At 47.8% G+C, this 25,680-nt stretch overlaps 1 protein-coding gene across 1 annotated transcript; it reads left to right on the top strand.

Moving 5' to 3' along the window:
- The first annotated feature begins 13,953 nt into the window (after positions 1-13,953).
- Positions 13,954-24,955, top strand: LOC149346513 (uncharacterized). The gene is made up of 7 exons (XM_089541362.1): positions 13,954-14,009; positions 14,914-15,064; positions 15,911-16,023; positions 17,903-18,053; positions 20,574-20,747; positions 22,376-22,501; positions 24,719-24,955. The coding sequence occupies exons 1-7, from the start codon at positions 13,954-13,956 to the stop codon at positions 24,953-24,955; spliced, it is 1,008 nt and encodes a 335-aa protein (XP_089397488.1).
- Positions 24,956-25,680: the final 725 nt, after the last annotated feature.

Here is a 25,680-nt window from a genome sequence, read left to right as displayed (position 1 = left end):
GTACCCACTGCGGGGGATTGGCCGAGACGCAGGCGGCAACTGATAGGTGCACAAAATGTTAAACAAGAAAATAATGGTGGTGAAAAAAAATACTTATGATAATAATAGCAATTAGGAAATAAATGAAAGGTTCTCAGATGTGTAATTGAAATAGGCTAAACAAATGCTGTGAGATCGGTGACTGAAATAGAGAACGGGGCTAAATATTCCACGTTTCTGAAAGCTTTCGTTCCAGAGAAATATTGATCATGAGAAAGAGCAGAGCTTAAGACGGCAGCCGTTTAGTGTCTGTAAGGAAGTTTTGCATGGCGGAGAGCACATTCCAGCCCAAGGGAGGAAGCGCCAAGAGACAGAGCAACCCCGGCTGACAGACTTAGACCAAGCTGTCGTAACGGAAGCTCCAGCAGGCGGCTCCGTAAAGATGAGAAACGGTGGCAGGTCAACAAGAAATGATCTATCGTTCCGGGTTCTCCGCAGAACGGGCACAATGGGGAGACCGCTAGACCAGATCTATAAAGGTAGAAGTTTAAGTGAGGCACGCGACAATGTAGACGCGTGAAGGAAACCTCAAGCTTGCGTGATCGCCATCCTTTACTGCACCACGGGTAAAGGAGATGCCGGAATTCGGGAGAGGAGGTCAGAGCTGCATGATGCTGCGAATTCTTTCAAGAGGAGATACCTGCGAAACCTGGCGCTATTGATTAGTTGGCCTCGACTTCCTTTACTACAGCCAACCCCAAAGCACTCGCCTAGTGGCCTACTAGTTTCGTCACACTATTTGGTCCTACTAGTTTGCGCATTAGACCAACTTACACCTTATTAAGCAGGTAAATATTTTGATTTTTATGCGTAGCATATTGCAATCACTCTGTTCAGCCCTTCGGCGCGGCCGGGCAGCCATCAAACCACGTGACGTGACGTCACCAAGCCACGCAAAAATACAGAAAAAAAAGAAAACAAAAACAGAACAAAAAAAAACCGACTGAGCATGGTGGCGGTTGCCACCGCCCCGTTTCAAAGGGGGCGCTCCTATCCATCCATCCATCCATCCATCCATAAGTCACGGAGGAAAAGCTGCTAAGAAAATCGAGTGCCGCCAAGCAATACCTCGTGCAAAAAGACCGCGCAATATGCAACGCATTCTTGGCTTAACCACGCTAAGCCTGGGCATCTTTATTTAATGTGTCCCGTACCACCTTTTTTTAGAATATCGCCAGAGCCTGCAATAAATCTAATTTCAAGCTTCTCATTGTCCTGAAGTCAGTGCATGACACGTTACTGCTGGCAGCATGTGCTGGCTTTGTGCTTTCCTTATGAGGCGTGTTGTTGTGCCTAGATTATGACTGATAAGCGTTTAAATACTGACGCGCACAGTACGTCAAGCGGCTGCATTCTGCATCTCGCCTCCATTGAAACGCTCCTGCCTTCACTCTTCCCTCGCAGCGCCTTAGGGGTGTTCACTGAGAGTTAAGCAGTTGCTGCGATTTTTTTTTTCTTAATAAATATATTAAGGTGAAAGCCTTCAATGCCTCATCGTTGTCAGCAGAAGGTTGTCAGCAGATGCTTCATGTTTTTTCTAGTAAGACCAAGAAAAAACCTTTGTTCACGATGGGATTTGAACCACCATCTTTTCGTTCCGCAGCCGAGCGTGCTAATAGTTACGCTACTTCCTGCCAACGCATATGTAGTTCTTGTCTAGGACGCTGGAGTGTTTGCAGAAAGGCGTCGAATCAGACGGATGCCTCCCAAGCGCTCTCCAGTGTCTCCAGCATTTAAGATTCCCAAACAATTGTGTACCTAAATAACATCTTAACCACACATCAGTGACACAAGCAGCAACACCGCACTAAAGGCTTTCGCCCCACCTCATTTTAGGTTAACAAAGTGCCCCCCTGATTTTTTTTTTTGGTTTCTGCCTTTATAGTGCGCTGTTGAAACGCCCAATATTTCCTGAAACTTGAAAGTCTACTTAGTCGCCAATTCGCCAAAGAAGAAGTACAGCTGAGCGCCACGAGCCTCGAGCTGTGCGCGCTCTGCTCTTCAGCGAGGCCTACGTCCTGCGCCGTAATTCTTTGTGCTGCTGCTTCGAGGGACCACTTCGTTCTCCGCTCCGTGAGAGTCTGTTCCTCCACTCGTCGGCTCGGTGAGTGAATTCGTCGTTCGTTGCTTTCGGCTGCGCAGCCCCAGATTACGGTCTCTAGTGCCGGTTACGGTGGCGGCTTCTTGATGCTTTGTGGAGTCAGCGCACGGTAGCAAACCTCAGGTGATAGAAATTGATCAGGATCTGTTTTCTACGGCGTCCTTCACATCTCGGGTGTCGAGCGGGGAGCTTAGGCCCTACACCGCCCACCGTAGGCTCTTTGTTGCTTGGATACTCCGATAAGCGAGCAGCACGTCTTTCACCTCCTCTTCAAATGACAAGACATGTTCGAAGATCAGGCTCTTGACCGCTTAGGCGATCCATGAATTTAATAGCTTCGACTTGATAAACGCCCTAGCAGAAAGAGTTGCTTATTGGTACCTTCGGAAGAGAAAGCGCAACGTTGCTCACGTTGAGGTTTAGCTCCTACCATGCGTAATTCATCGTATTACATTACATTAAGCTCTGGCTGAACATAGCGTCTCAGAGTGACCGCAAAGACAGCCGACACGTGGTATGTGAGCTTCATAAATAGAGATATAGAGACCTTAAGCCAGCCTCATTGCTGTCCCTGAACATTTGAACCCCTTTTCTCCGCGAGAATTGCTCTGTAAGCTTAAATCTTTGCAGTTCGAACTTTATAGCGACGCGGACAAAAAATTTCTCTTGAGGGAGCCGCTTGTCGCATACCGTCGTCACTTGAGTGTAGCCCGAAGCTGTATATATTGAAATTTTAGTCGGCGGAAAAGCGAGCTTTTAATATCGCAGACTTCAAATATCATTAAACTGAACTTCAGTACAAACAAGAAAGCAAAGCACTGGAACCGCTTTGCCAGTGAGTGCAATCCGTAGCCATGTACTTAACGGAAACATCCACCTTGGTGCAGAGAACTACCATTGAGGTCACTGCGATGTTTGAATACAGACAACCGAGATACCGCTCCCTGTAATACAGGCGGCGAATGTGCAGAAGCGGCACGTTTCATTTGCAGGTCATCTGCTTCCTAGTCAACGTCATGTTCAACACTGCCTACGTCCCGGCTGCTCCGGCCCCGGCATACGGTCAGCCGGGCTACGACCCTGCTTCGCATGCAGAAGCGCCGTACGGACAGACGCACCTGGACCAAACAACTGCGCCGTCCGAACTGGCGACCTCGGCTTTTCAGTCGACCGCGACCACTTCGGCAGGTAGGGAACTGCAGCGGCTGGAGCACGTTTTAAGGCGAAAGCCTTTAATGGCTCATACTGTCGTCCGTTAGCAGAGGGTGTCACACCTTAGGCAGCGCGTTAAATCGGGAACAAAAAAGACACCGGAAAACGAATGGCTGCTTCAGATATACGAGGAAAAAATGAACCTAGAATCCATGTTTGATGACTGCAGAGTGATTAGTTAATTAATTATTGTCAAAAATGTCAAAACTAAATTGAGATAACGCAGAGGCCGATATATCCACGGGAACAGTGGGACGTCCCATCCATCGGAAGTCGTCACGGTGTAGTGTCCCCGGCTTCCGCCTCTGAACACTTTAGTTGCCAAAGTGGCCTCGCAATTTTCACTTGATGTTCTCAAACAGTAGGTCTCCTGTGTTTCGCCACCTTCATGATGCTCCAGATTGCTTCACTTCCACATTTATTTCAATATCACCCGCAAAAGTCCATCGAATGCGAGTTTTGAAACAAAAAAATTGCAGCTCTATCCCACGACTCAGCCACTTGGTATTTTTGTAAGCCGATAGAGCATTTGCAGGTCGATATGTATTTTTGTAAGCCGATAAGCCGATAGAGCATAGAGATATGAATGAAGGTCTCTTCAGACCTTCATACATATCAGGGGGCTTCATTTTGTCGTCATCATCATCACCAGCTTTACTACACCCACTGCAGGGCAAAGTCTCTCCCATTTCTCTCCAATTAACCCGGTCCTTCGCCTGTTGCGGCGACCGTATTCCAGCAAATTTCTTAATCTCATCCGCCCGCCTAACTTTCTGCCGCGCCCTGCTACGCTTGCCTTCTCTTGGAACCCACTCAGTTACCCTTAAGCACCAGCGGTTATCTTTCCTTCGCATTACATGCCCTGCCTGTCGTGTCCGGTCGCTGTGTTGAATGCAGCGAAGACGCACACGGTACTTTTAGACTTCGTTTATTTAAAGCTGAAGAGGGTGCGACCAGCGTCGACCGAGGCAGGAGCCGAACTGGCCGCCCGAAGAAAGGAGGGAGTGGAGAAGCGTCCACGGAAGGGAGTGGCTTCCCAGAACAGGAGGAGGGTGCGGGGGCGCACCGTGGGGGGGCCTCTGGCGACAGCGTGCGACGAAGGGCAAGCGGTCGTTAGGAGGAGGATTGAGTGGTCGTTAGGAGGAGGATGCGAACTGTCGTTAGGAGGGGAATGCGAGTGGTCGTTAGGAGGGGGCGCACACACACAAAAACGATAAGGGGACACAACACTTCCTTCCCCCTTAGAAAGTTGCCTGGTATCGTGCAGGGGGTCGGCGCTCACGCGTGGAGGCGCGCTGGCTTTGTGCGCTCGGGGGAGAAACACTTGTAGGCTGGCTGTTGTTCGCTGTGTCTCCTAGGTCTGTCCTGGGCGAAGTCTCTTCTTCCTGGAAGAGGTGCCAGGCTATGTGGAAAGATGGTGCACGTGTTCTCTCCGCTGGCGGACAGCTCTCAGACGGCGTCGTAAATCTACGCAGCTGGTTGAGATGTCGGCGTGCTACTGTGCCATGTATGTTGACGAGCCAAGAGCGCAGGCCTATGCGTCTGACAATTGTAGCTTCCTCCCAGCGTGGCTTTTTCAGAAACTGTCGGGCGAGGACGCGCTGCCCCTCATTAAGCGTGCCGCAGCGCGGAATTGCTTTTTCTTCCCGGAACGTCTCTGCCTTTGGCTCGGGGAGGATGGCTGTGAGCTGGGTTCGCATTTCACGCTCGAACATCATTTTCGAGGGGGTCTCGCCTGTTGTGCTCTGAACCGTCGTGTACTGCTTGAAGAGAAAGCGCGCAAGGCGGCGCTGCAGCGAGCCTGTCTGATCTCTTTCAAGGGCGCGTTTTAGCTCGGCTACGTAGCGCTCGGCTTGTCCGTTTGTCGCTGGGTGGTAGGGGGCCGATGTAACTGATGAGATCCCGTTGTCGCGATAAAACTTGAGGATCTCCGCAGACACAAACGGTGTTCCGTTGTCCGACACTACCTTGCGCGGCAGGCCGAACGTTGCAAATAGTGATCGGAGGTTGTCAATGACTGCTGCCGAAGTCGTCTGTCCCATTTGCCTTATCTCAAGCCACTTTGTGTAGGCATCTACGACCACAAGGAAAGTGCAGCCCTCAATTGGTCCTGCAAAATCAATGTGCAGTGTGTGCCATGGTGTGTCTGGCTTTTCCCATTCTGGGACAGGAGCTTTCGGCGGGGCGCTCCGGCTGCTCTGGCAAGGCTTGCATTCTCGCACCACTGTTTCGATGTCGTTGTCAATGCCAGGCCACCACATGTAGCTTCTGGCACACTTTTTCATTGCAACGATGCCCCGATGTCCGGCGTGGATGAGAGACATAGCTTGTGCGCGTAGTTCTCTCGGCATCACAACTCGGGACCCAAATATGATGCAGCCGCGATGGGTGCTCAACTCTGTAGCTCGCCTGCGGTAAGCGTCGAAGTTGTCCCCTTTGAGTTTATGCACGTTGCCTTGTTGAACAGCTGTGTAAACTAGCCGGAGAGCTGCGCACTTCTGCGTAGATGCTGCAACTGTGCCTGCTGTAAGCGGAGGTTCTGGCAGTGCTTCGAACATCAGAACGTCTCCTGGTGGAAATGGTTCGTCAACAGTTGCGTCTAGTGGCAGACGGCTTAGCGCATCGGCGTTTTGATGTTTGCCGCATATCATCACGCCTAGTGGAGAAAACCAGTTTCTCCCTAGAAGGCTTGATCCTGTGCCCTTCACAACAAGCAGAGGTAGCGTATGGGTCTGGCCGTTGTAGTTAACCTGCACGTTGGCAGAGCCCAATAGTGGCAGATTCTGTCCTGACCACGTTCGCAGGTGCGTGTCGTCTTGTTGCAGGGCGGGTGCGTCAGATGGCCATGAAGTTCGGAACGTGTCCTCACTGATCAGAGTACAGGCTGCGCCGGAGTCCACCTCGAACTTAATCAGCTGGTGATGTACGCTTACTTCTGTAAAAATCTTCGGTCGCGTGCCGAGATTCATGGTGTTCAGGTCGTACAACACAGATGGTGTTGCTGATGTTGTTCCATGGAGATCAGATAGCGGCGTATTCTCTGAGGCGTTGACGCTGTGATTAGGCTGGGAAGGTGACTTTATCTTGGCAAGTCTCCGTTTCGTAATGCATGCTCTTTCGATATGCCCTCGCTTGTGGCAAAAATTACACGTGGCTGACTGGAATCGACATCCCTGGGGGTTGTGTTGGTCGTCACACCGCCAGCAGCGTTGTGCCTTTTTGACCGATTTTACAACAACAGAAGGCTTGCGCACCTGGTTGCTTGTCTGGTGTACCGGCTCGGTGTTCCGGCGAATCCCTCTCTGCTGGTGACCGGCGCTCTCCGCTCGAACGGCGATGTCGTAAGCTTTGCTGAATGTGAGGTCCTTCTCAGCGAACAGGCGCTGCTGCAGTGACTCGTCACTCAGTCCGCACACAAATCTGTCGCGTAACATCACGTCCAAGGGAAGCATGGTGGTGTTAGCAGAAGAAGCTGCGTCTCCCTCCTGCCCGGTAGCTGTTGTCGACAGCGTTCCAAAATTGCAGTCGGCAGTGAGCTTCTTGAGCGCGGCTACGTAGGCGCTCACAGTTTCTCCTCCCAGTTGATCTCGTCGTTGGAAGCGAGCCCGGCTGTAGACCTCGGATGGCCTTGGGTCGTAGTGCTTTTGCAGCGCTTTTACAATGTCGTCGTAAGACACTGCCGCTGGTGTGCTTGGCTGAATAAGGGCGCAGACAGTATCGTAGGTCTGCTCCCCGCACAGCGTCAGCAGGTTGGCCCTCTTCAAGGCTGGGTCTGTGATGTTGTTAGCTTCAAAGTAGAACTGAAGGCGTCCAACCCACGATGACCACGATGAGCCGTTGAATTCTGGTATCTGATTGGGAAACCCTCGCGTAGCCATGGCTTGTCAATAGCGTTGCGTAGCGCGGGTCGAATCCACTTTCTCGTCGCCACTGTCGTGTCCGGTCGCTGTGTTGAATGCAGCGAAGACGCACACGGTACTTTTAGACTTCGTTTATTTAAAGCTGAAGAGGGTGCGACCAGCGTCGACCGAGGCAGGAGCCGAACTGGCCGCCCGAAGAAAGGAGGGAGTGGAGAAGCGTCCACGGAAGGGAGTGGCTTCCCAGAACAGGAGGAGGGTGCGGGGGCGCACCGTGGGGGGGCCTCTGGCGACAGCGTGCGACGAAGGGCAAGCGGTCGTTAGGAGGAGGATTGAGTGGTCGTTAGGAGGAGGATGCGAACTGTCGTTAGGAGGGGAATGCGAGTGGTCGTTAGGAGGGGGCGCACACACACAAAAACGATAAGGGGACACAACACTTCGATAAGGGGACACAACACTGCCCAAGCCCACTTCTTCCTCTTGAATTTAACTAGGATGTCATTCATTATGTTACCACATCGCAATAATTTTTTATGCGCAGTCGCGTCCTGTAGACTTTTTCCAGGCGATAGTACACGTCTCCTTTCATTTCTTTTTACAAGGAGAGTTGGTCGTTGATACGCCAACTTACCACTAAATCTGCCCCGTTAAAATGAAAATCACAAACTTCCCAGCATACTTACCCGCCGCTTTACTGACAGCTGCTCGAAAGTGCTTAAATTGCACCCTTTTTGCCTCTTTGACTTATGGCGAAATACTGTTGTTATATTAAGTGAGCGCTATCGATTGTAGGCAAGCATTTCCTGTACTGATGACCTGAGTGACTGAAGAAGCTGGCAAGATTTCCTAGGTCACTGAAAAGCCTAGATCACACTCAGGTTCTGCCGAGACGTTGGTCTGAGCGGAACTTTTTTTCTGGCACCCCATTAAAATTTGGTAAAAAAAGGGGAAAGAAACCTGTAATAAGACCAACGCAGAGCTACACTGTAATAGCCAGGTTGCTACAGTGGTGTCTTTTGGTGCAAAGGGCACTGACCACTTAAGGTATTTTCTAAAGGATGCAGAAAAGCTTGAAAAAATTGCTGATGGTTTAGCTTGGTTATACCTAGCCTGTACGAGAAAGCTATTTAGCGGCTGTAAGTTTGGCGGCATGGCCGGGTAACGATAGCCATAGATTAGGCTGAAAAGGGCAACCTTCGATTAAGGCAAACTGTCCTTGCACGTTGGGCACTCGCTGGCCTTATGAACTGTCTCTGCGCCCCTTTCGGGGAAGCCATACTCAGAGTTCGATACATGCTTTCACTCACCAAACTCAAGTCGTTCTTGGGCCATAGTCTTTCGCACACGCCACACACGCTGCCGAACGGGTTGTCCGTGAAACTGCGTCTAGTGAAACTGCGTCGATGCAGTCCCAAATTCACAGAGAGGAATGAAGTGATTAATCAGTCTCTGTGACGCGGTTTCCATCGCGTTTTGCTGGGGAGACATCGAGGCCGCGGCTTTATTCGTGGCCCGTTGTCGTCGCTTGTCCCTTTCTTGTAATCGTCGTTTAGCGAGCCGTTCTTCCTGTTCTTCGGGCACCTCAGCCACACGCTTGGCCTTCCTCGCTTCTTTCTCGCGTTGTCAGCCGTCCTTGCGCCATGCTACGACTTCGGGATCCGCCGACATCGCTTCTCTTAGCCTTTGCTGATGCCGTAATGAGTGCGTACTCTTACAATCCGCCTCTTCATCCACTGCGCATCTGAGAAGCGAGCGCACGCTCACGATCATAGTCCGTTCAACTACAGGACTTGCGGTTCCATGCAGTGCAGAGGTGAAGGCTGTTTTCGGCCACGTAAACTACCTGCTCTAAGAAGTGTTTCTGCGATACCTGAAAACGCCCCGATTACGCAATCAGCTTTGAGCGCATATTACGCTACCCTTGCGGGCGTCAGTTCCGTAGCTGCTGCAAAACTAGCGGACCCAAAGCAAACGGCCGTGTAAGAGAAGTTTTGCAGTATAAAGGGCAAACGAACGTGTCACTACTCTCCGCAGCACGATACGAACATTTCGTGAATTTTTATTTATATTTTGCTTGCTTTTGTGGCATTCAGGCGACGTTGTATTTTCCTGCCCTCTGCATTCATTTCTTTACCGTAAGTGAGCGTTAGTCATGCAAAAGCACTCAAACAACAAGAGTTCCAAATATCGATGAAAGCAAAATGTTACAGATTTGCTATTTCAGTACTTGACCAAAACGCAATTCCTACATAGCCCGCTTTCTATATTTCTTCTCTCTCCTGAAGGCTTTAACTTGTATATTACAACCTGAGTACAATTTTCCTGTTCCAATGATACCGTTTCATTTGTTCAAGTCCTACTGAGTTTACTGTCCGCATGTCGAAGCGCCTAATCAACGGGTTCTATTCAATTTTCCTTTCCTTGCAGTGCCTAAGAGCAAAGGGTAAGTAAAATAAAAAAACAGCTCTTTCCTCAATAAATCATGCTGTTAAAAACAAAAGTAAGCGTGAACCTTTGCTGATTTTTTTTTCTGAGAACATCAATTGCATACAAATTTATTATCTATTCCATGCAGGCGCTTGTCGAATTGTGCAGTCAGCCTAGCGATGAAAGCGACAAACAAGTAGAATACGCAATGTTTCGTTTAATAGAAGCTGCAATAGATGCGGTCAGAAGTTGCACGCACTGCAGGGGCTCAATGTACAAAAATTAAAGGCGTCAAGTGCGATTGGTCACCAAGGAGAGCTGGCACCAGTGGCCGTCTATAACCGGAGCTGAGTCACATAACACCAATCGGCGGAATTGTTAGATATAGGTAAAAGGAAGCTGCCCATCGCTATGGATGCATGTACTCCTGTCCTTTGCGCTACATGGAGTGTTGCTATTTCGGAACATGAAAACAAGATAGGGGTTAAGTCTTCCTAATTAGTTACATACGATTTGTTTGCTTCTTTTATTACCATGGAATTAACAGCGTATCGGCACGAGCTATTCACGGTGTCACAGTGCTATCTGGATAAGGGCAAATGCGAAGAATTTCTGACTGTACTCACAAGGTCATTTGGCCTTCCATAATCAAGCAGTACTATGCACGATATATGCAGCACAGTAGTAAAAAACAACTTCGAAAGCAACACGACGCATTAAAAAATGGGGCGTTGTTAAATACTTTTCAGCTTCAGACATAAAGTAATTGATAGACGCTGACCAAGGAACATGGTTCAACGCTGACATGGAAGTTTTCAAAGTAAATTACAGAGGGAACTTAAGATTACCTACATGCTATGAACGTGAAAGCATTTGCTTGTTTTAAATTTTTATTTCCTTATTATTTTTCTTTTTTTTTCTCTTTCATTCTAATCACACTACCTACTCATTAGTATGAAGCCGTAACGCTTAGTAAACACTTGGATAACCTTTGTTCCCCAATAAGTAACACGATACCGCGGTTCTTCGATACCGCGGTGACGTAATCTGCGCTTTTTTCGGAACCACTGCTAGTGGTCAACGCCGACGCCACGTGTCACTGCCGATGAGCATACATAATGCTATCGCATCAAGACACCCGAGGTTGAGAAAGTGGTTTTCGCGCCTTCCTAACACGCTTTTGTTCCACTGGTGCAGGGAGAGCAGCGACAAGCCCGCCATGCTGCTGATGTGCGCGCTGCTCTCTTTCTTGGCCGCAACTACGGCCACCGCGGCTTTCATTCTGTGGGCAGGTAAGCCACTGGAGGGTCTGAACAGATTCGCACCAAGAGCCAATTAAAGAACTGTATTTAGACAAGCGAAATCCCCTGGTACTTTTTCGAATACTGCCTTATTGAAAAAGGCACGCCAATATTGGAGTCACCTGACACGCGTCATGTGATCTTTCACACTGTCTTTGTTTTCTTAGCCAATAAGGTGCACAAAGAGGCGCACCACAATCCGCGTGCGTCTTAATTGGCAACTTGGTGAAAGCAGTGTTGGCACACCACAGTCAAACCATTACACGCCGGAGGATTACAAGGTCTTGTCTTCTAACGCAAGCCATAACATCCCTAATGATTTCTCGCTCACGCCTACAACGCCAGCTGCGCCGCAGTTTGCCCAGGACAGCCTTCACCTGAATCAAATTTCCATTCAGTATGCAATTGAAATATACAGCGTGTTTCCGGACTTAAAAATTGGCGTTATGAGTTAAAATAGCGCTTTTTTTCGCATAGCATTGTCAGCGGTGTAGTTCATCAGAATGCAGCCAAGACGAGCTAACTCTATAAGCAGGCTAGTTAACAATAATTGAATAGTTTACTTTTTAACTACTACTGTTAGTCTCCTTAACTACTGACAGACGTGTAGCCCACTGTAAGTAATATCTATATCAGTTTTAGAATTTCGAATACGCGCGTACCTTCGGCGCTCTGGTCTAACAAATTCTGGCTATTTCGACGAGATGCGTGCACTGGAAAGATTGCTTTACCTCCAAGCTTGTCTAAAGTGCATGTATTTTGGCGCGATGTAGCCAAAAGTCGTCGAGACACAGCGCCGAGGGTAACCACATTTTCAAAATTCTAAAAACTGATATGGATATTACTTACCGTGGGCTACACGCCTGTCAATAATTAAGGAACATAACGGTTATAGTTAAAAGCTATCTATTCAATATTATTTAACTAGCCTCCTAGTTAGCACGTCTTAGTAGTATTCCTATGTAGTTCACCGTTGTGCAATGATATGCCGAAAAATCCCACTTCTAACTCAAAAAGCCTATTTTTAAACATTGTGTAAAGTATTAGATAAACACCTTCTGTAACTTGATATTGTTGTCCTCGATTCATAAAAACAGGCGCCGAACAGCCACTGATATCTTACCGCGGATTACACCTTGACCCTTTGTTAGGCTGTATCGTTCTCATAAAGGGACTTCTTATAACTGATATACGCTGATCTCACTTATACCCAGCTTTTGTGGACATCGCCAATTAGTACCATTTGTCGACCCTAAGTACCATGCGCCGAGTAGATCGATAAAAATGCGTTTATTTGTAATTCAGAGAGAGAGAGAGAGCTCAAAGTGCAGTCAGATGGCGGGCGAGGACGTTGCCACCAATGAGCTACTCTTCCTAGGGGTTGCAAAATGTGACTTGCAAAGTGCTTCATCCTCTTGCACTAGTTTGTTTGACCACCTTGAGAAATCATTGGGGTCTGCAAAAGATTAAAAATCTCTGCAATTTGTAATATTCAATGCAATCCAGCGCTTCGTAGCAGCCGCGCTAAGTCGAAGCGTTTGTCACGATTATTGCAGCCTGGAATATTTTTTGTATGAAGTTACAGGCACGGGCACGACATGTAATGCGAACTCAAGATAACCGATGCTCTCTTAAAGTAAAGGATTGGTTAAAAGAGACTACAAGCGTAGCACGGGCCGGTGCACTGTTCGCGGGATGAGGGGGGGGGGGGGGAGGGGGGGGGGGGAGGGGGGTTATATATCAGGAAGTTTGCTTGTATAGAGCAATGCAACTGCACATCGCAGGGCGAATAGTAGCTGTATACGAGGCGAGCATTTTTTCTGCAGTGGGCGTAATTCGGTTTATTATGGTGATTATCATGACGATAATAAATTCACCCTTTTCCAGTTTATTTCACAGCTAGCTTTAGCACCTACAGTTCGGAGCATTGCATAGGCACTGGGTGGAAACTTCTACGCGCGACCACGCAGCTTCCCCGGACCTTTCAACAACGACGGAGGATGACAGCACCGCGTACAGCGGGTATCCGCAGGTCGTCTACCGCGGAAGTGTCCAGGTCCGCGTAGCGGCCACTGCCGGCACTGACACGACGGATGTTACGCCTTTGAAAAGTGAGTGTAACACCCAGTTATGCTTGCGTACAGTGCCTGCCACCTTTCGCTTAACGATGCGGCTCGGTTGCTCTTTGTGAAAGTCGTTCGGCAAGTCAGAACTGGGGCCCCGATCAAATGCCAGGTTTCGTGACAGCTTTACCACGGACGCGAATTAAAATGGTACCAGTATGAAGTGGGATGCAAGTGCAGGTTAAATAAACACAGTTTTTGGAGATTAACCAGCAGACCTTAACTACGACACTTATTTCTGTCTGAGCCGCCGAGGATGCTCAGAAGGCATGGCACTCGGCTGCTGACCCGAAAGACCCGTGTGCGATCCCGGCTGCTGCGGTCGAATTTTGTTGGAGGCGAAATTCTAGAGGCCCGTGTAGTGTGCGATGTCAGTGCAGGTTAAAGAAGCCCAGCAGGTCAGAATTTCCGGAGCCCTTCACTACGGCGTCCCTCACGGCCTGAGTCGCTTTGGGACGCTAAACCTCCATAAACCATAAGCCTTACTTCTCTCTGCCCTCCACCCGCCTTTAAGCTTATATTTTAGTCATAGTTCTCTTTAAGGAACCCGATATAGAAAGGCCAAATGTTTTTCGGATAGTTTCAGGCAAGTTTGGCACGGCACTCTTTGGACATCCTGCCCTCGGCCTAATAAAATTAAACAGCATCATTAGCATTGTTGCGTTTCCTGCAATCCTTAGCACGAGGCACGCGCTTCGACTAAGTATTTGACGCGCCCGTCTGCAGACGTAGGGCCGGAAAAGCTGTTCTGCACGTACGGCCGAAGGACGACGTCAGATGCTGTGATGGCGAGCGACGGCCTTTGCGATGTCGCCTTCTACGACTCCGTCTACGCCAACAACACGAACCTCCTCTACGGTGGCGGGCCATTCGAACCAGATCTCATGACATTCATGCGGGCTGCAACCAGATACACTGAGACAACTCTGGGTGTGGCATTTGCGTTTCAGTGAGTGCACCTGCATTTTTGTGAGGCGTTAGAGCATTCGAAAGTTCTCGATTTAGTATAAGATGTGCTCCAAGAGCAACGTTTTTCATAGCATGTAGACTCATGCAATGAACTCCAGATCGTACTTTTGTTACCTTTATCCTAATTATTCTTTTCAGGACAACCTTGTTGCCGCCAATTATTTAATTATTTATGAAATTTCTTCATAAGAGGTGCCCTGATGGTTTTTAACCGTGGAGCCTCCTTCTCTATTTTTATGTAAATGAAATAAAGTGCAGTCGTAAAAGGTCCCTATAAATGAACAAATGAGGTTCTTAGCTCAAGTTCTTTCTTTGAATCCGCTTCACCAGTAGGCCTATCTTTCCAAAACATTCGTGTGGTCGCTTGTCCCACAGAAGAAGCAAAAGGTAATTGAACTCAACCAAATTCCGTTACATTTGTTCACACTTCCTTATAAGCCAAGCACCCTAGGATGATGCGCTTGGCGTTCCTCAACACTTGTCTGTGTGTGGTAGAAAGAATGGCTTTGATGCTTTGTCTAACCTGCGTCAAACACGAAGATTATAAGGACATGTTTTACATTTCGCCGCCCAAAAGAGGTTGCCTGCAATTTTGGCCTTAAGCAAGAATGCGCTTCGTTATTCTTGCGGGACACATGACGCCTTTTTGCTGGTAATGTTAGGGATCTCATGACAAGAAGTGGTATTAAAATCATCGCTGGCACTGTGCATTTCTTCGCGATTCATAATAATTACATGCCACCTGTTTCGGCTACATTGCGATGACACTGGATGTACCCGCTATACAATGAACGCAACACGTAATGTTGCCAAGAAAGCGTTTTTCCCTTTTGTGCCCTCTTATTCCACCTGTGCTCCCGTTTCGCCACACCTTATCTGTGCAGGCACATGGATCGCCTAGCAAACGATCTCAGGAGAACCAATCCGGGTCCCCTCGAGGTGTTCTGGCAGGGCGCCATCTACCACACCGGAATACTGGACACGCCCTCAGACGCGTCGAGAACTCAAATGACGACGGCCATGTACCGCCTCAGGGTACCGTTGAGTGTCGCATGGGTATCTGAGTGTCCGATAACCATTATATCGCCATATCCTGTCCAATGATCCCTCTCTGGCGTCAGTGTTGCTCACCTAATCTTCCTCATAGAGCGACACCACCCAGCAGGTATCTCTTCCACTTGAATCCACGTCACGGGTGCTCTCCATGACAAGTAAAGGCCGAATCATTTATATACCTATTTATGTACGTGCACATATATACATTTCTCTACATAGGTGTATCAATAATTAACGATGCGTAGTCAGGTGCTCCCTATAATCTGAAAACTGTGGTCAAACTCTTCCTGGCACCAGAAGCAGATGCAATCCTGCTGACCGAACATTCTAGATAGAAAAATGGTCTCATGTCGATCCATCGATCGCTATGAAGGCAAAATACCTAAGCTTCATTAGTCACACATGACGAGAACTGAATAATCAGCTGAATAGCAGTAGTCGTCTGCTGAATACCTTTCAAGAATTTTTAGACAGCAGTAATTAAAACTAAAAGATGTTATGCGGCTATGTTATATCCCGATACTTGCTGAAAGTTTACTGCGATCAACGTAATTTTACAAGGGTAGACGTGCAGGCTAGTTGGTGAACCACGATTCTTTAAAACAGCGCAAAAGACAGGGACACAGATAGAAATCTTTCGAGATTTCTACACCGCTGTGTGTGTCTTTTCTATCTGTGTCCCTGTCTTTTGCGCTGTTTTAAAGAATCAACGCAATTTTGTCGAACAGGACTCTTGTTCTCGAAAAACTTTCTAAGCACACGGTGGAATTAAATGAGTTGCTAATAAGGACGGAGCCGGCTTCTCTCTCATTTTCTCCCTCACAGGAACTCGACCACCTTGGCCAGTCCCAGACGGCGTCAGGTATTCACCCGCTCACAGTTCTCGCAGTGCCAGCTCCCAGCAGGCAGTGGATGTACTTCTTGGACGAAGAGTTCAAGTGAGTTCAGTTCGATATGTTGCGAACACGTTATTCCAGGCGTAGCTTTTAAGCCTGAGGCCCGAGGTACAAAGGAGGAGCGTGGAGAACGCGTGGTAGAATTTGTTAGCAGCGCTCTAGAAAGAATTTTTTTTCAACACCTCATATTTGTAGCGCACTTCCTGTGCCCTTCACTAGTGCGTTCATAGCTCTGTATACACTATACCTCAAAGATGCCGCACCGTGGTGAAGCCTGCAACGTTCCTCGGCAGATAGCCCCCGAAACTGACGCACTTAAGATCTACCTGTGATAGACTGGTGCCGTGAACATTTCACGTAGGCCTACTGTGTTTGCTTTCAGCGCAACCAGCACGAACTAGGCGCGAAAGGTTCTTTCGTACTTTCGTAACATCACAGGCCTGGTGTCGAAGCAAGAGAAGCAGTTCGTAATTATTAACGAACGAATTATCGACAAAATAACGAACGATTTAACATAAAAATTAACGAACAACCAGGACACAGAAACAACGAGACCAAATGCTGAGGCGCAACTAGAAAAAATAGCAAATTCAGCGAAAGTCAAACGGCGGAGTACACTTCGCGAAAGTTGAAGAGAAAACAAAAACTCTAAGCTAAAAGCGCTTCAAAGGCAACTACGGATCGTTAGAGATTACTTTCACGGGGTGTGAGACACAGAAGATATATATGGTTGCCAGTACCTCGAATCAGATCTAAAGACCGCAACAGGAAAATTGACGATGTTGTTAATAGAGAGAGGTAGCGTATCGCTACCGTGTTTACGTTAGCGTTTACCAGCTAGGCTAGCGACGTCTGCGAATTGGCGCCCATTTCCGGACCGCTTGCACTTTACGGAATCTATATTAGCGTTCCGGAGAGGTGAAGCGTTCGCTCGTAAAAAAACGTGCGGCGATGCTGTATTTGATCCGAACGGGTCATGAATTGGTTGGTTTGTTTTTGGTTCTTGAGGAAAGGAAATGGCGCAGTGTCTGTCTCTCATATATCGGCGGACACGTGAACCGTGCCGTAATGGAAGGGAGGAAGGTGGGAGTGAAAGAAGAAAGAGAGAAAGAGGTGCCGTAGTGGAGGTCTCCGGAATAATTTCAACCACCTGGGAATCACTCACATCGCACAGCACACGGGCGCCTTTTGCGTTTCGTCTCCATCGAAACGCGGCTGCCGCGGTTGGGTGCGAACCCGACCGCGGCGGCCGCGTTTATAGGTGCGTGGGCTGATGCGCTGACAAAGGTGAGCGAACTTTCGCGATCCACCATTAACTGCCACCTGCAAGGGTGGCAGGGTGGGTGGGGACTTCAATGTACGTGTAAAGACAAAGAGAAATTTCTCAACTCTTATGCGGGAGAACATCCCGTTCCGGCCACCGCCATTGGGGTCCCTAACTAGGGACCTCCACCTATCGATTGTAAGGATCGGTTCCTTTAAGGCTGATCCCAACATACCAGCTGTCCCTTCCTAATAAATATTTTCACCACCACCATCCGGTTCCTCTCGCTTGCTCAAATGTCTTGCTCGAATTCTATGCCTCAGTCTATCGAAAAGCTGAAACAGCCGATGAGCTCAAACTTCGCATTAGGAAGTATCTTAATCAGCGGCATTTTTTTTCGGCTACTGCGTTGTATTTTTGATAACAATATTCTCAGCAGCGGTGAATATTAGAAAGCTACTCCTTCGCGATAAATAGCGGGGTGATTGTAATGCATTGTCTGCAGATCATTTCTAGTCATATATATAGCTATTCTCAAAAGATACAGATATCCAGCATAACCACGTTTAAGCCCCTCAAGAGAGACACTAAAATGTCTATGCGAAATGTCTTGACACAATATTTGCGGCAGGACTAACTAGTTGCCTTCATATGCAGGCGACTCCAGTTTGTTCCCAACTACATAGTTGTGTACGGCCACTACCCGTTCGGCGACAACACTGTTGACAACTGCGCTGTGATGCCTCCCACGCGTTTATCGGAGGTGCCCTTGCCATCTCAGCACCGGGGGACCTACCTTTACGAACTGGTGAGTCGGCGCACCTGACCGAGGGCAAATGTGATTCTCCTTTGCATAGGATTAACATGTAGGCTCGTATCCAGAAGGCAGGAGACGAAGCAGCCTCTCTGGGCCGTTTTTACGATTGGTGTATGCTAATTGTTTTATTGTTGCAATCGCTATGCGTCCGATCAAAATGCTCTCTGCCTAGTAGTGTTCCGACAATAGAGTGTTTGCAACGGGGCTGCCACAATGCCACAAAGGTTGGGCTCCTACGTGCAGGAAGAATATCATGAGGCACCGCTCAATACGTGGGGCATTAAACGTTGAGGTTAAATAGACTGTCGCAATGGGCAGCTTCTTACAAGTTAACGATATGGAATTATGCGTTGGAATGTAGGCTAGAATCAAAATCATGATGTTCTTCGCCAGTACGCTGCCACTTCTATCACATCCGGTAGTGTCAAAAGTTGAATGTGAAATGTAGTGTTGACACGCTTTCACATTTCACATTTCATTTATTGGTTTTGTTTGGCCAGTACAGAGACTGCAAACAAGGGAGAGCAAGCTAAAGGCGCCTAGTAGCGCCTGTAATTTCATTGGTAATTTCGGAGAAACATGAAATGGGGATGGCCTTCTCAGTTCAAAATCATGTCAAATGCTTTCTCGCGATACAAAATAATTGGTAGGGCAGGCCAGAAGGTGGGCTCGTCGAATGTGTCGCTTCTGGTGATTGGAGTGCGGGTGGGAAGATTGGTGATGGTTCTGGAGGGATAAGGGTTCACTTCTTGACAACAAACTCGACGCGGGAACATTTCCGAGTGCCACTCGCACTGCTGTCGCTGCAAAAGAAGTGTCAAGTCTTCTCTATGGTTGCACAACTCTAATTGCAGAAATGAAACTCTAACCACAGCATAGCATTTACCTAAGTACCCCACCACCCTTGTTTGGTCGCGAGATTCTCTTAAATTCAGAAAATAAGCAAGACACAGGATAAGCTCTCTTCTCATAATAGGAGCTTGCGCAAGACCACGCCAAATACTGTCGGTAAGACAGATATTTGTCATTACAAATGTGTGTACAGTACCATATTGACAGTAAAGCAACGTAAGGTCACTTCATCATATTGGTAGACACATGAACCGGCTTGGGCGCGGCGCCCCAAATAGCATAAATACAGGAGCTCAGGAGAAGTGAAGGTACAAGGCGTGGCAAGGGTTCTCACGAAATACGATCCGCTTTTAGAGCCATCTATAGGGGATTTACGATAACCCCGAGCCCCAAATTGTTCGCAGTTTACAGAGAAGAGTTTTAATATGGCATATCAGAACCCGGATAAATTATACAACGGAGGAGTATTATGCTCACACTTTAGACCAATGATAAGTTCATAGCTTTTGAAATATCAAAATATGGTAGAGAAAAGCAGACCTTGTGCACCAGAAATCTTTTGCAACCTATATACATAACAGGTACGGTACGCGATAGGACGTGTGTTTCAGAATGGGTCGCTAAAATAATACAGCAATTTTCCAGAGCCCCTTTTGCTGTTCTTGCCACTAAATGAGGCAAACAGGAAATCAAACGTAACGAATTGCAGCTAAAATCGAGCTTGCATCACACTGTTACGAATTTGAGCTTTTGCAGCGTGCACGAAAAAAGATTGCCACAAAGCGCTCACACAAACGCAGGCCCACAAAGCGCGGAGTCGAAATTGTGTGCGCGAATTTGTTTGACCTTACCTTTACCAGGATTTGAACCACTCTGTAGCAGCATTGCCTGTGTGCCGTGGCGAAAGGCGGACAACAGAACTACGTGCCAAAATGTGATTTTCTTGCTATCTTGAACACCCAGTTTTTTAGGAGTTTTTCAAGTGCTCGCTGAAACAATTGGTATAGCGTTCATTGTAGTTTCCGCACCAAAAGGTATTACAGCGCTGAGGCATGTGTTTTGCTGGCCACAATTTTATTGGAACGTGGTTATCGCCCCATTGAACAGAAGCAAAACAATCTTCCGCCATTTCTAAACCCAAACCTCCGTGCAGTTAATGCTCAATTCCAAGGAAGCATCACTTTACTAAAAAGGGCGCGCTTCGGACAGCGTAAACTATAATATATTTTGACAAATACCACGGAAAGCAAAAATAAATTCTTGCAGCAATACATCAGTACAGTTTTTCTCAGAACTGATGCCGTTGTGAGATACACCAATAATCAAGGTTCAAACGCGAGATTTCGCTTCAGATTGTTTGATGCAATATCCGATGCCAAAATGATATTGAAATTTCTGGTTTTTTCTGTACACCAAACAGTTCCTAAAATATGAGGCAACAGATTTAATTTTGTTCAGTCTCATGAAACGGTTTGGCCTGTTGCCAATCCGTTTATTTAGCGCTGTAATTTTTTATAACAAAATGCTCTCGTCCCTCTAACTATGCCGATAAATCCATCTGTGCACTACGCCCACTTTTTTTAATTTACTGGCCCGATACACTGGAAATTCTAGTACCACTCCTGAGATGAAATCTGCTGAACATCTTCTGTCACCCAGACGGCTGGCCCACAAGCTCTCCGAGAGCTCGAGAGGCAGCAGGTGCCGACCCATGCGCTGCTTTCTGTTACCATGAAGGGGCGCTGGACGACAACCTCTCCGGGACAGCCACTGGATTTCTTCTCCCGGTGTGAGCTCAACCCCGCAGCAACGTCGTTCGGCAGCTACGCCGAGGTTAGTAGGCGCAACCGCACGATCTGCAGCTCTAGTATCTGGTGTAGATATCGTAAGAAGATGCCGACGTTCCTGCGGATTGTACGTCCTTTTAAAGTTTCCGCATGTGTGAACGATTGTAGATTCAGGGATGCGCGGGTAAGATGTACTGTTGGAGACAAAAGTGATATACTCCACGGGGCGGCACTGGGAGCAACAGAAAACTGCGTTGCAACGCCATTTACAGGCGGCATCTGGGATCGAGACAGCCAACGCGTCACCTTTATTATCAGCAGGCATGCTGCTTGGCTGGTTTCAATGATTCGTGCTTTAGCTCGAAAAAATGCCGCAGTTGTCCGTTGCTCCGGCTCCCGCCGCGTGGAGCATACCACTTTTGTCCCCTATAGTGCATGCATATGGTCACGTAAGATAGGACGACATGTGACTGACAAGCAGAATGTGGCACGTAGCCAAACACTTGAATGTCGTCATTTTCATGCTCCATCCGAGGCGGATCAATAGGTTGGAGTAAACCAGCGAGCTTTAGAGGGGCGCCTCAAGACGTTGGCACTAGCGGCCGCCTCTGACGTAACGTTGGACGGCGTGAGAAAGTTTGGGCCAATAATAAGCCGGGCGCACGCATGCAAGAGTGCGATCAAAGCCCAAGTGGCCTTAGGTGGGCTCATCGTGACAAGCAAGAAGAATATCGGCGAGGTATAGGAGGTCTGCCGGAACGACTAGGAGGTGCGCTCGGTCAACAGTGCTGGAGTTTTCCTTAAACAAAATGCAGTTCTGGAGGCTGCAGGCCAACAGCTTCCTAGAAAATTGTCGAGGTATGTCAGAAGCCCGGCCCTCCAGATAATAATAGGTCGCAGGTCTGGGTCAGCTCGCTGTTGGGTCATTACGTCTAAGTCGCTGACAACTCCAAGAATACCATGTTAATTCTCCATGCTCTCATCGGCTGACCCCACGGATGCGCGAGAGAGTGCGTCAGCGCCTTCGTGCGTCAGGCCTAATTTATACTCAATAGTGTAGTCGAATTCTTGGAGGCGGAGGTTCCGTCAGGCTAGGCGCCCCAATGGTCCCTTTCATGCGCCAACTGAGAATATGAGGTGGCAATATATACATTCGATGCTTCCAGCCTATTAGCGATTAGCGCAGATAGTGTATGTAAACAAAACTGAGCAGCAGAAAGAAAGAAGTTTGTCGGATGAAAAAGAAAATTGACTAAAAGATATCACACTCAAGACATTAGCGCTTTCATAAACAAAGGCAAAAACTACGTCACACTTAAGTAAAAAGCATCGCGTTAAGTGTGCGGCAATCTCTCTGGAAAGTGGAAAGCCGAATTACTTTAAAGAACTGGGCCGTTAATTTGACTGCTCCTGCAGTGCCAGTAAAGTTTTCTCCTCTCCTCCCTCAAAACCAATACTGCACTGCAGCAAATGTCGTTCTATTAACAACTAGCAGATGTAGGGCATATGATGGCAGCTGTGCTTCACGGCCCCTTGGGCAAGGTGATGTTTCGCCCGCAAAGCTTTTTTTAAAGAATACTAATTAAAAACGCTTGGTGCAAGTTGAAACGCAGTTCGCGCAGCTGTACCACCGCTACCACTGCTTATTTAAAGCTTCAAATGTTTTTCTTCCAGGTGTGCAAGGACCGAAATTACGAGTCCAACTTAAGGTACAAACCCCAGCACTACGCCATGCTGACTTACGAAAGCACAAACCGGTCTGTGTTCGCCTACGACAACGAAGGTGGACTGGCTGCCAAAGTATGTAGCTGCCGACACATCCTCCTTAAGATCCAGTTAGCTTCTGTGCGAAGACATTGTGCACAGCTGAGATTGTTTATGGCACGCCTGCACCATCAGTCCGCAATGAAATGGAGAATTGTACAGATTTTAGGTTGCACTCCTTCGAAACCGTCTTGAAACTCATGTTGTAACATCATTCGTGTAGCACCGTTCTTAATACTTCCTGGTGGAAGCGCTCGCTTGCTCTCCCGTAGCCTAACTCAGACTCACTCCCTCACTCACTCATTCAGCCGAAATATTTCCAGGGAGGCGAAGCCAATTCCTGTTGTAGAGCTTTTCTAAATTTGTACACTCTTTGCCCTACTGTATAGACGTTTGCGGAGGCATTACAAAGCTGCCTCTAACAGGGTTCTACTCAAATTATAAATGACACAATATTTGTAGAATCTTGTATTCATAACATTGAATAAAATTCACTATTTGAGTTTGATGCTCAAGACAGAACTCTTTCATACCTACTTCAGTGTTACCGATACCATAGCGGATACAAGCCAGATAGTGTGTAAATACTCTTTCGTTGATAACCAGTGTAAAGCAGATGTTGCTGGAAATGCTTGAGCCCTTCTTTCTTAATAGAAACCGAAGTCCGAGCGAAATCATCGGGAATGTCTTGCACTACATGTAAATTCATTTCTACGACGGCACCGGCTCGGGCTTTTAAAATAGACGAGACATAATAACGCTGCGTTTACCTTACACTACAATTTATTTTGGCTGGCTAGTTCTTTTTTTGCTTTCTTATTCGCCTCACATTATGGAAACCTGTACATCATATCAATGCAATAAAATGTGTAATGCATATGTGAGTCTGGGCGGAAATTTCGAGGTTATGTTGCGAGAATTAGGAATTAAATAAATGAGCTCGCTCTCACCGACAATTTCAGACTTTTTCCGTCAGAATAGTAGCCACTAGAAAAAAGCATAATCGCAAACAGGATTCGAACAACCGCCGGGTCTAAGTCGTCGGCGGAAGGCTTTCACCAGTTTTGTATCAGCGCAGCCTCTTGCCCGGTGTTTCTAATCTACAGCTTCTCGCTATAAATGTTGTAAATAGTCGTCTTCCTCTTCTTCCCTTCGTCTGGTAAAATTTGTAAATTTTTGGGGGGGACAAGGAAATGCCGCAGTATGTCTCACCAATCTCGGCGGACACCTGCACCGCGCCGTAAGGGAAGGGACGAAGGTGGGAGTAAACGAAGAGAGAGAAAGAGGTGCCGTAGTGGAAGTAGAGGTTTCCGGTGTGATTTCGACCACCTGGGGATCCTTAACGTGCACTGACATCGCACAGCACAGGGGCGCCTTTCGCGTTCTGCCACCATCGAAACGCGGCCGCTCCCAAGCACCTGAAGAGAGTTCATAAGCCACCGTCTCCCTCCAGTCCAGTCAGTTGTGCCAAACTTGAAATTCTCTACGCGTGGCCAGGGGCGGGTTTTCGTAACCGCCCAAGAAGGTTACAGGGCGGCCTCGGTGGCCAAACAGTTTTCTATAGCGGACGAAGAGCGAACAGTCTCTGTTGCGCGTCAATATCGAAAGCAACGGGAAACACTGAGTGCACAGCCCATACCAAAAGGAAAAGCGGCTGAGTGCGGCGGCACGTAAAACAAAAGTGGTGTTGTATGCCCAGCACTGTTTACAATTAAGGAAAACCGGTCATGGCGGAGGCTCCTCAAGCAAGGAACGGCAGCATCGCTCAACATAGTACGAAGATCTCCGGCGGGCGGTGAAAGAGGCTTGTTGAAAAGCGAAATGCCCTTGACTATGGCACTGAGGTTGCCACTATCGAGGCCTGTTCTAGTACGTGATATACCTACTGAGCGGTGCATTCTATGCTTACACTCACTACGGACATCAAGATAGACTAACAGTTTTGTGTAGTTTGTCAATATGGCTGCTCTACATCACCTCCAGAGAGCCGTTACAGGCTCTGTAAAGGTTCTGGCCGAGGATGTTTTGCCAAGTACACATTTTGTTAGCTCAGCAGAAAAATTCTTCCATGTGAATCTCGATAGGATATTTCATCACGCGCCCTCACGGAGCAACTGCATTGCGCGCTACTCCATCGTATCTTATTCCAACTTTCAAAAATTAAACCTTCTCTACGTAAAGAAAATTTCACTTTGGAATCTGACGTACGGAAATGCGAATAACATTTTCGTTTCCCTTGTTGTCTAAATGCAGCTGTGCAAGGTGAAGAACCTTGAACGGGATGTAATATTCGGCATCGCTGCCTACGACGTTGACTACGACGACTACGCCAACGAGTGTCGGGCGATAAACAAGTTTGGAGAAAACAGCCGCTTGAAGGCGCTGAGAAAAATCGTGGACTACTACAAAAGTCAGGGCAGCCAGATGTTCAACGAGACATCGTGCAAGCATGCTGCTTCCCCTGGCTACTCGGGGCCTTCTCCCAATTAAAGGACACTCGATGAGAGAAGAAAGTATGCAGCAGTGGCTTGAACTTGACATCTGACAAGACCGGCGAGCTTTGATATATTGCCGCTATGGAAATAAAAAAACAGAATCACGGAATTCTTCTTGCAATAGAATGAGAACGCACACATAACAAGTCCTGCATTCTTGAGCAAAAATTTTGAATATTAGAACGCACTAAGGTACTGTAAAATAAATATTGAACGTAATAGTCCATTCTTTGGATACCTAGCAACATATTTCTATTGAAGTTTTCCTGTGGCTTGCATCGAGGCTGTTACCACTGCCATAAAAACCAATAGGGAATGTTCTTAACGATAGCAAAAGCGTTAATAGAAAGAAAACAAGCCCTTCGATGACAGATCTGCATTTGTAATTACTTTTTTCGGAAATCTCATAATTCACAAAGGTTCATAACCTCTTTTCTGTTGAGAAATTGGCGCTGGCTTAGCTCAGCTATGCCAGGATATACGTAGCGAAAGCGAGTGAAACGACGAGGCAAGCGGCGTGACGTCATACCAAACGGCGGGAGCTCAGCGGCGAGGCGTGCGGTGTGACGTCATGCCAGATGGCGCGGTGAGCATACGGCCTCCGCCAGCTGCCGCGGTTGCTAGGCAACGGCTCAAGGTCGGTCTCTGTGCCTCCTCGGAGCACCGCCACAGCGAAATCGCAAGTTCATGTACAATGTAGCTTTCGCTACAAAATCCTTT

The sequence above is a fragment of the Amblyomma mixtum genome, chromosome 4, assembly GCF_055824585.1.
Source record: "Amblyomma mixtum isolate Tamu chromosome 4, ASM5582458v1, whole genome shotgun sequence".
Classification (NCBI taxonomy): domain Eukaryota; kingdom Metazoa; phylum Arthropoda; class Arachnida; order Ixodida; family Ixodidae; genus Amblyomma; species Amblyomma mixtum.
This window is presented reverse-complemented; position numbering and strand designations above follow the sequence as displayed.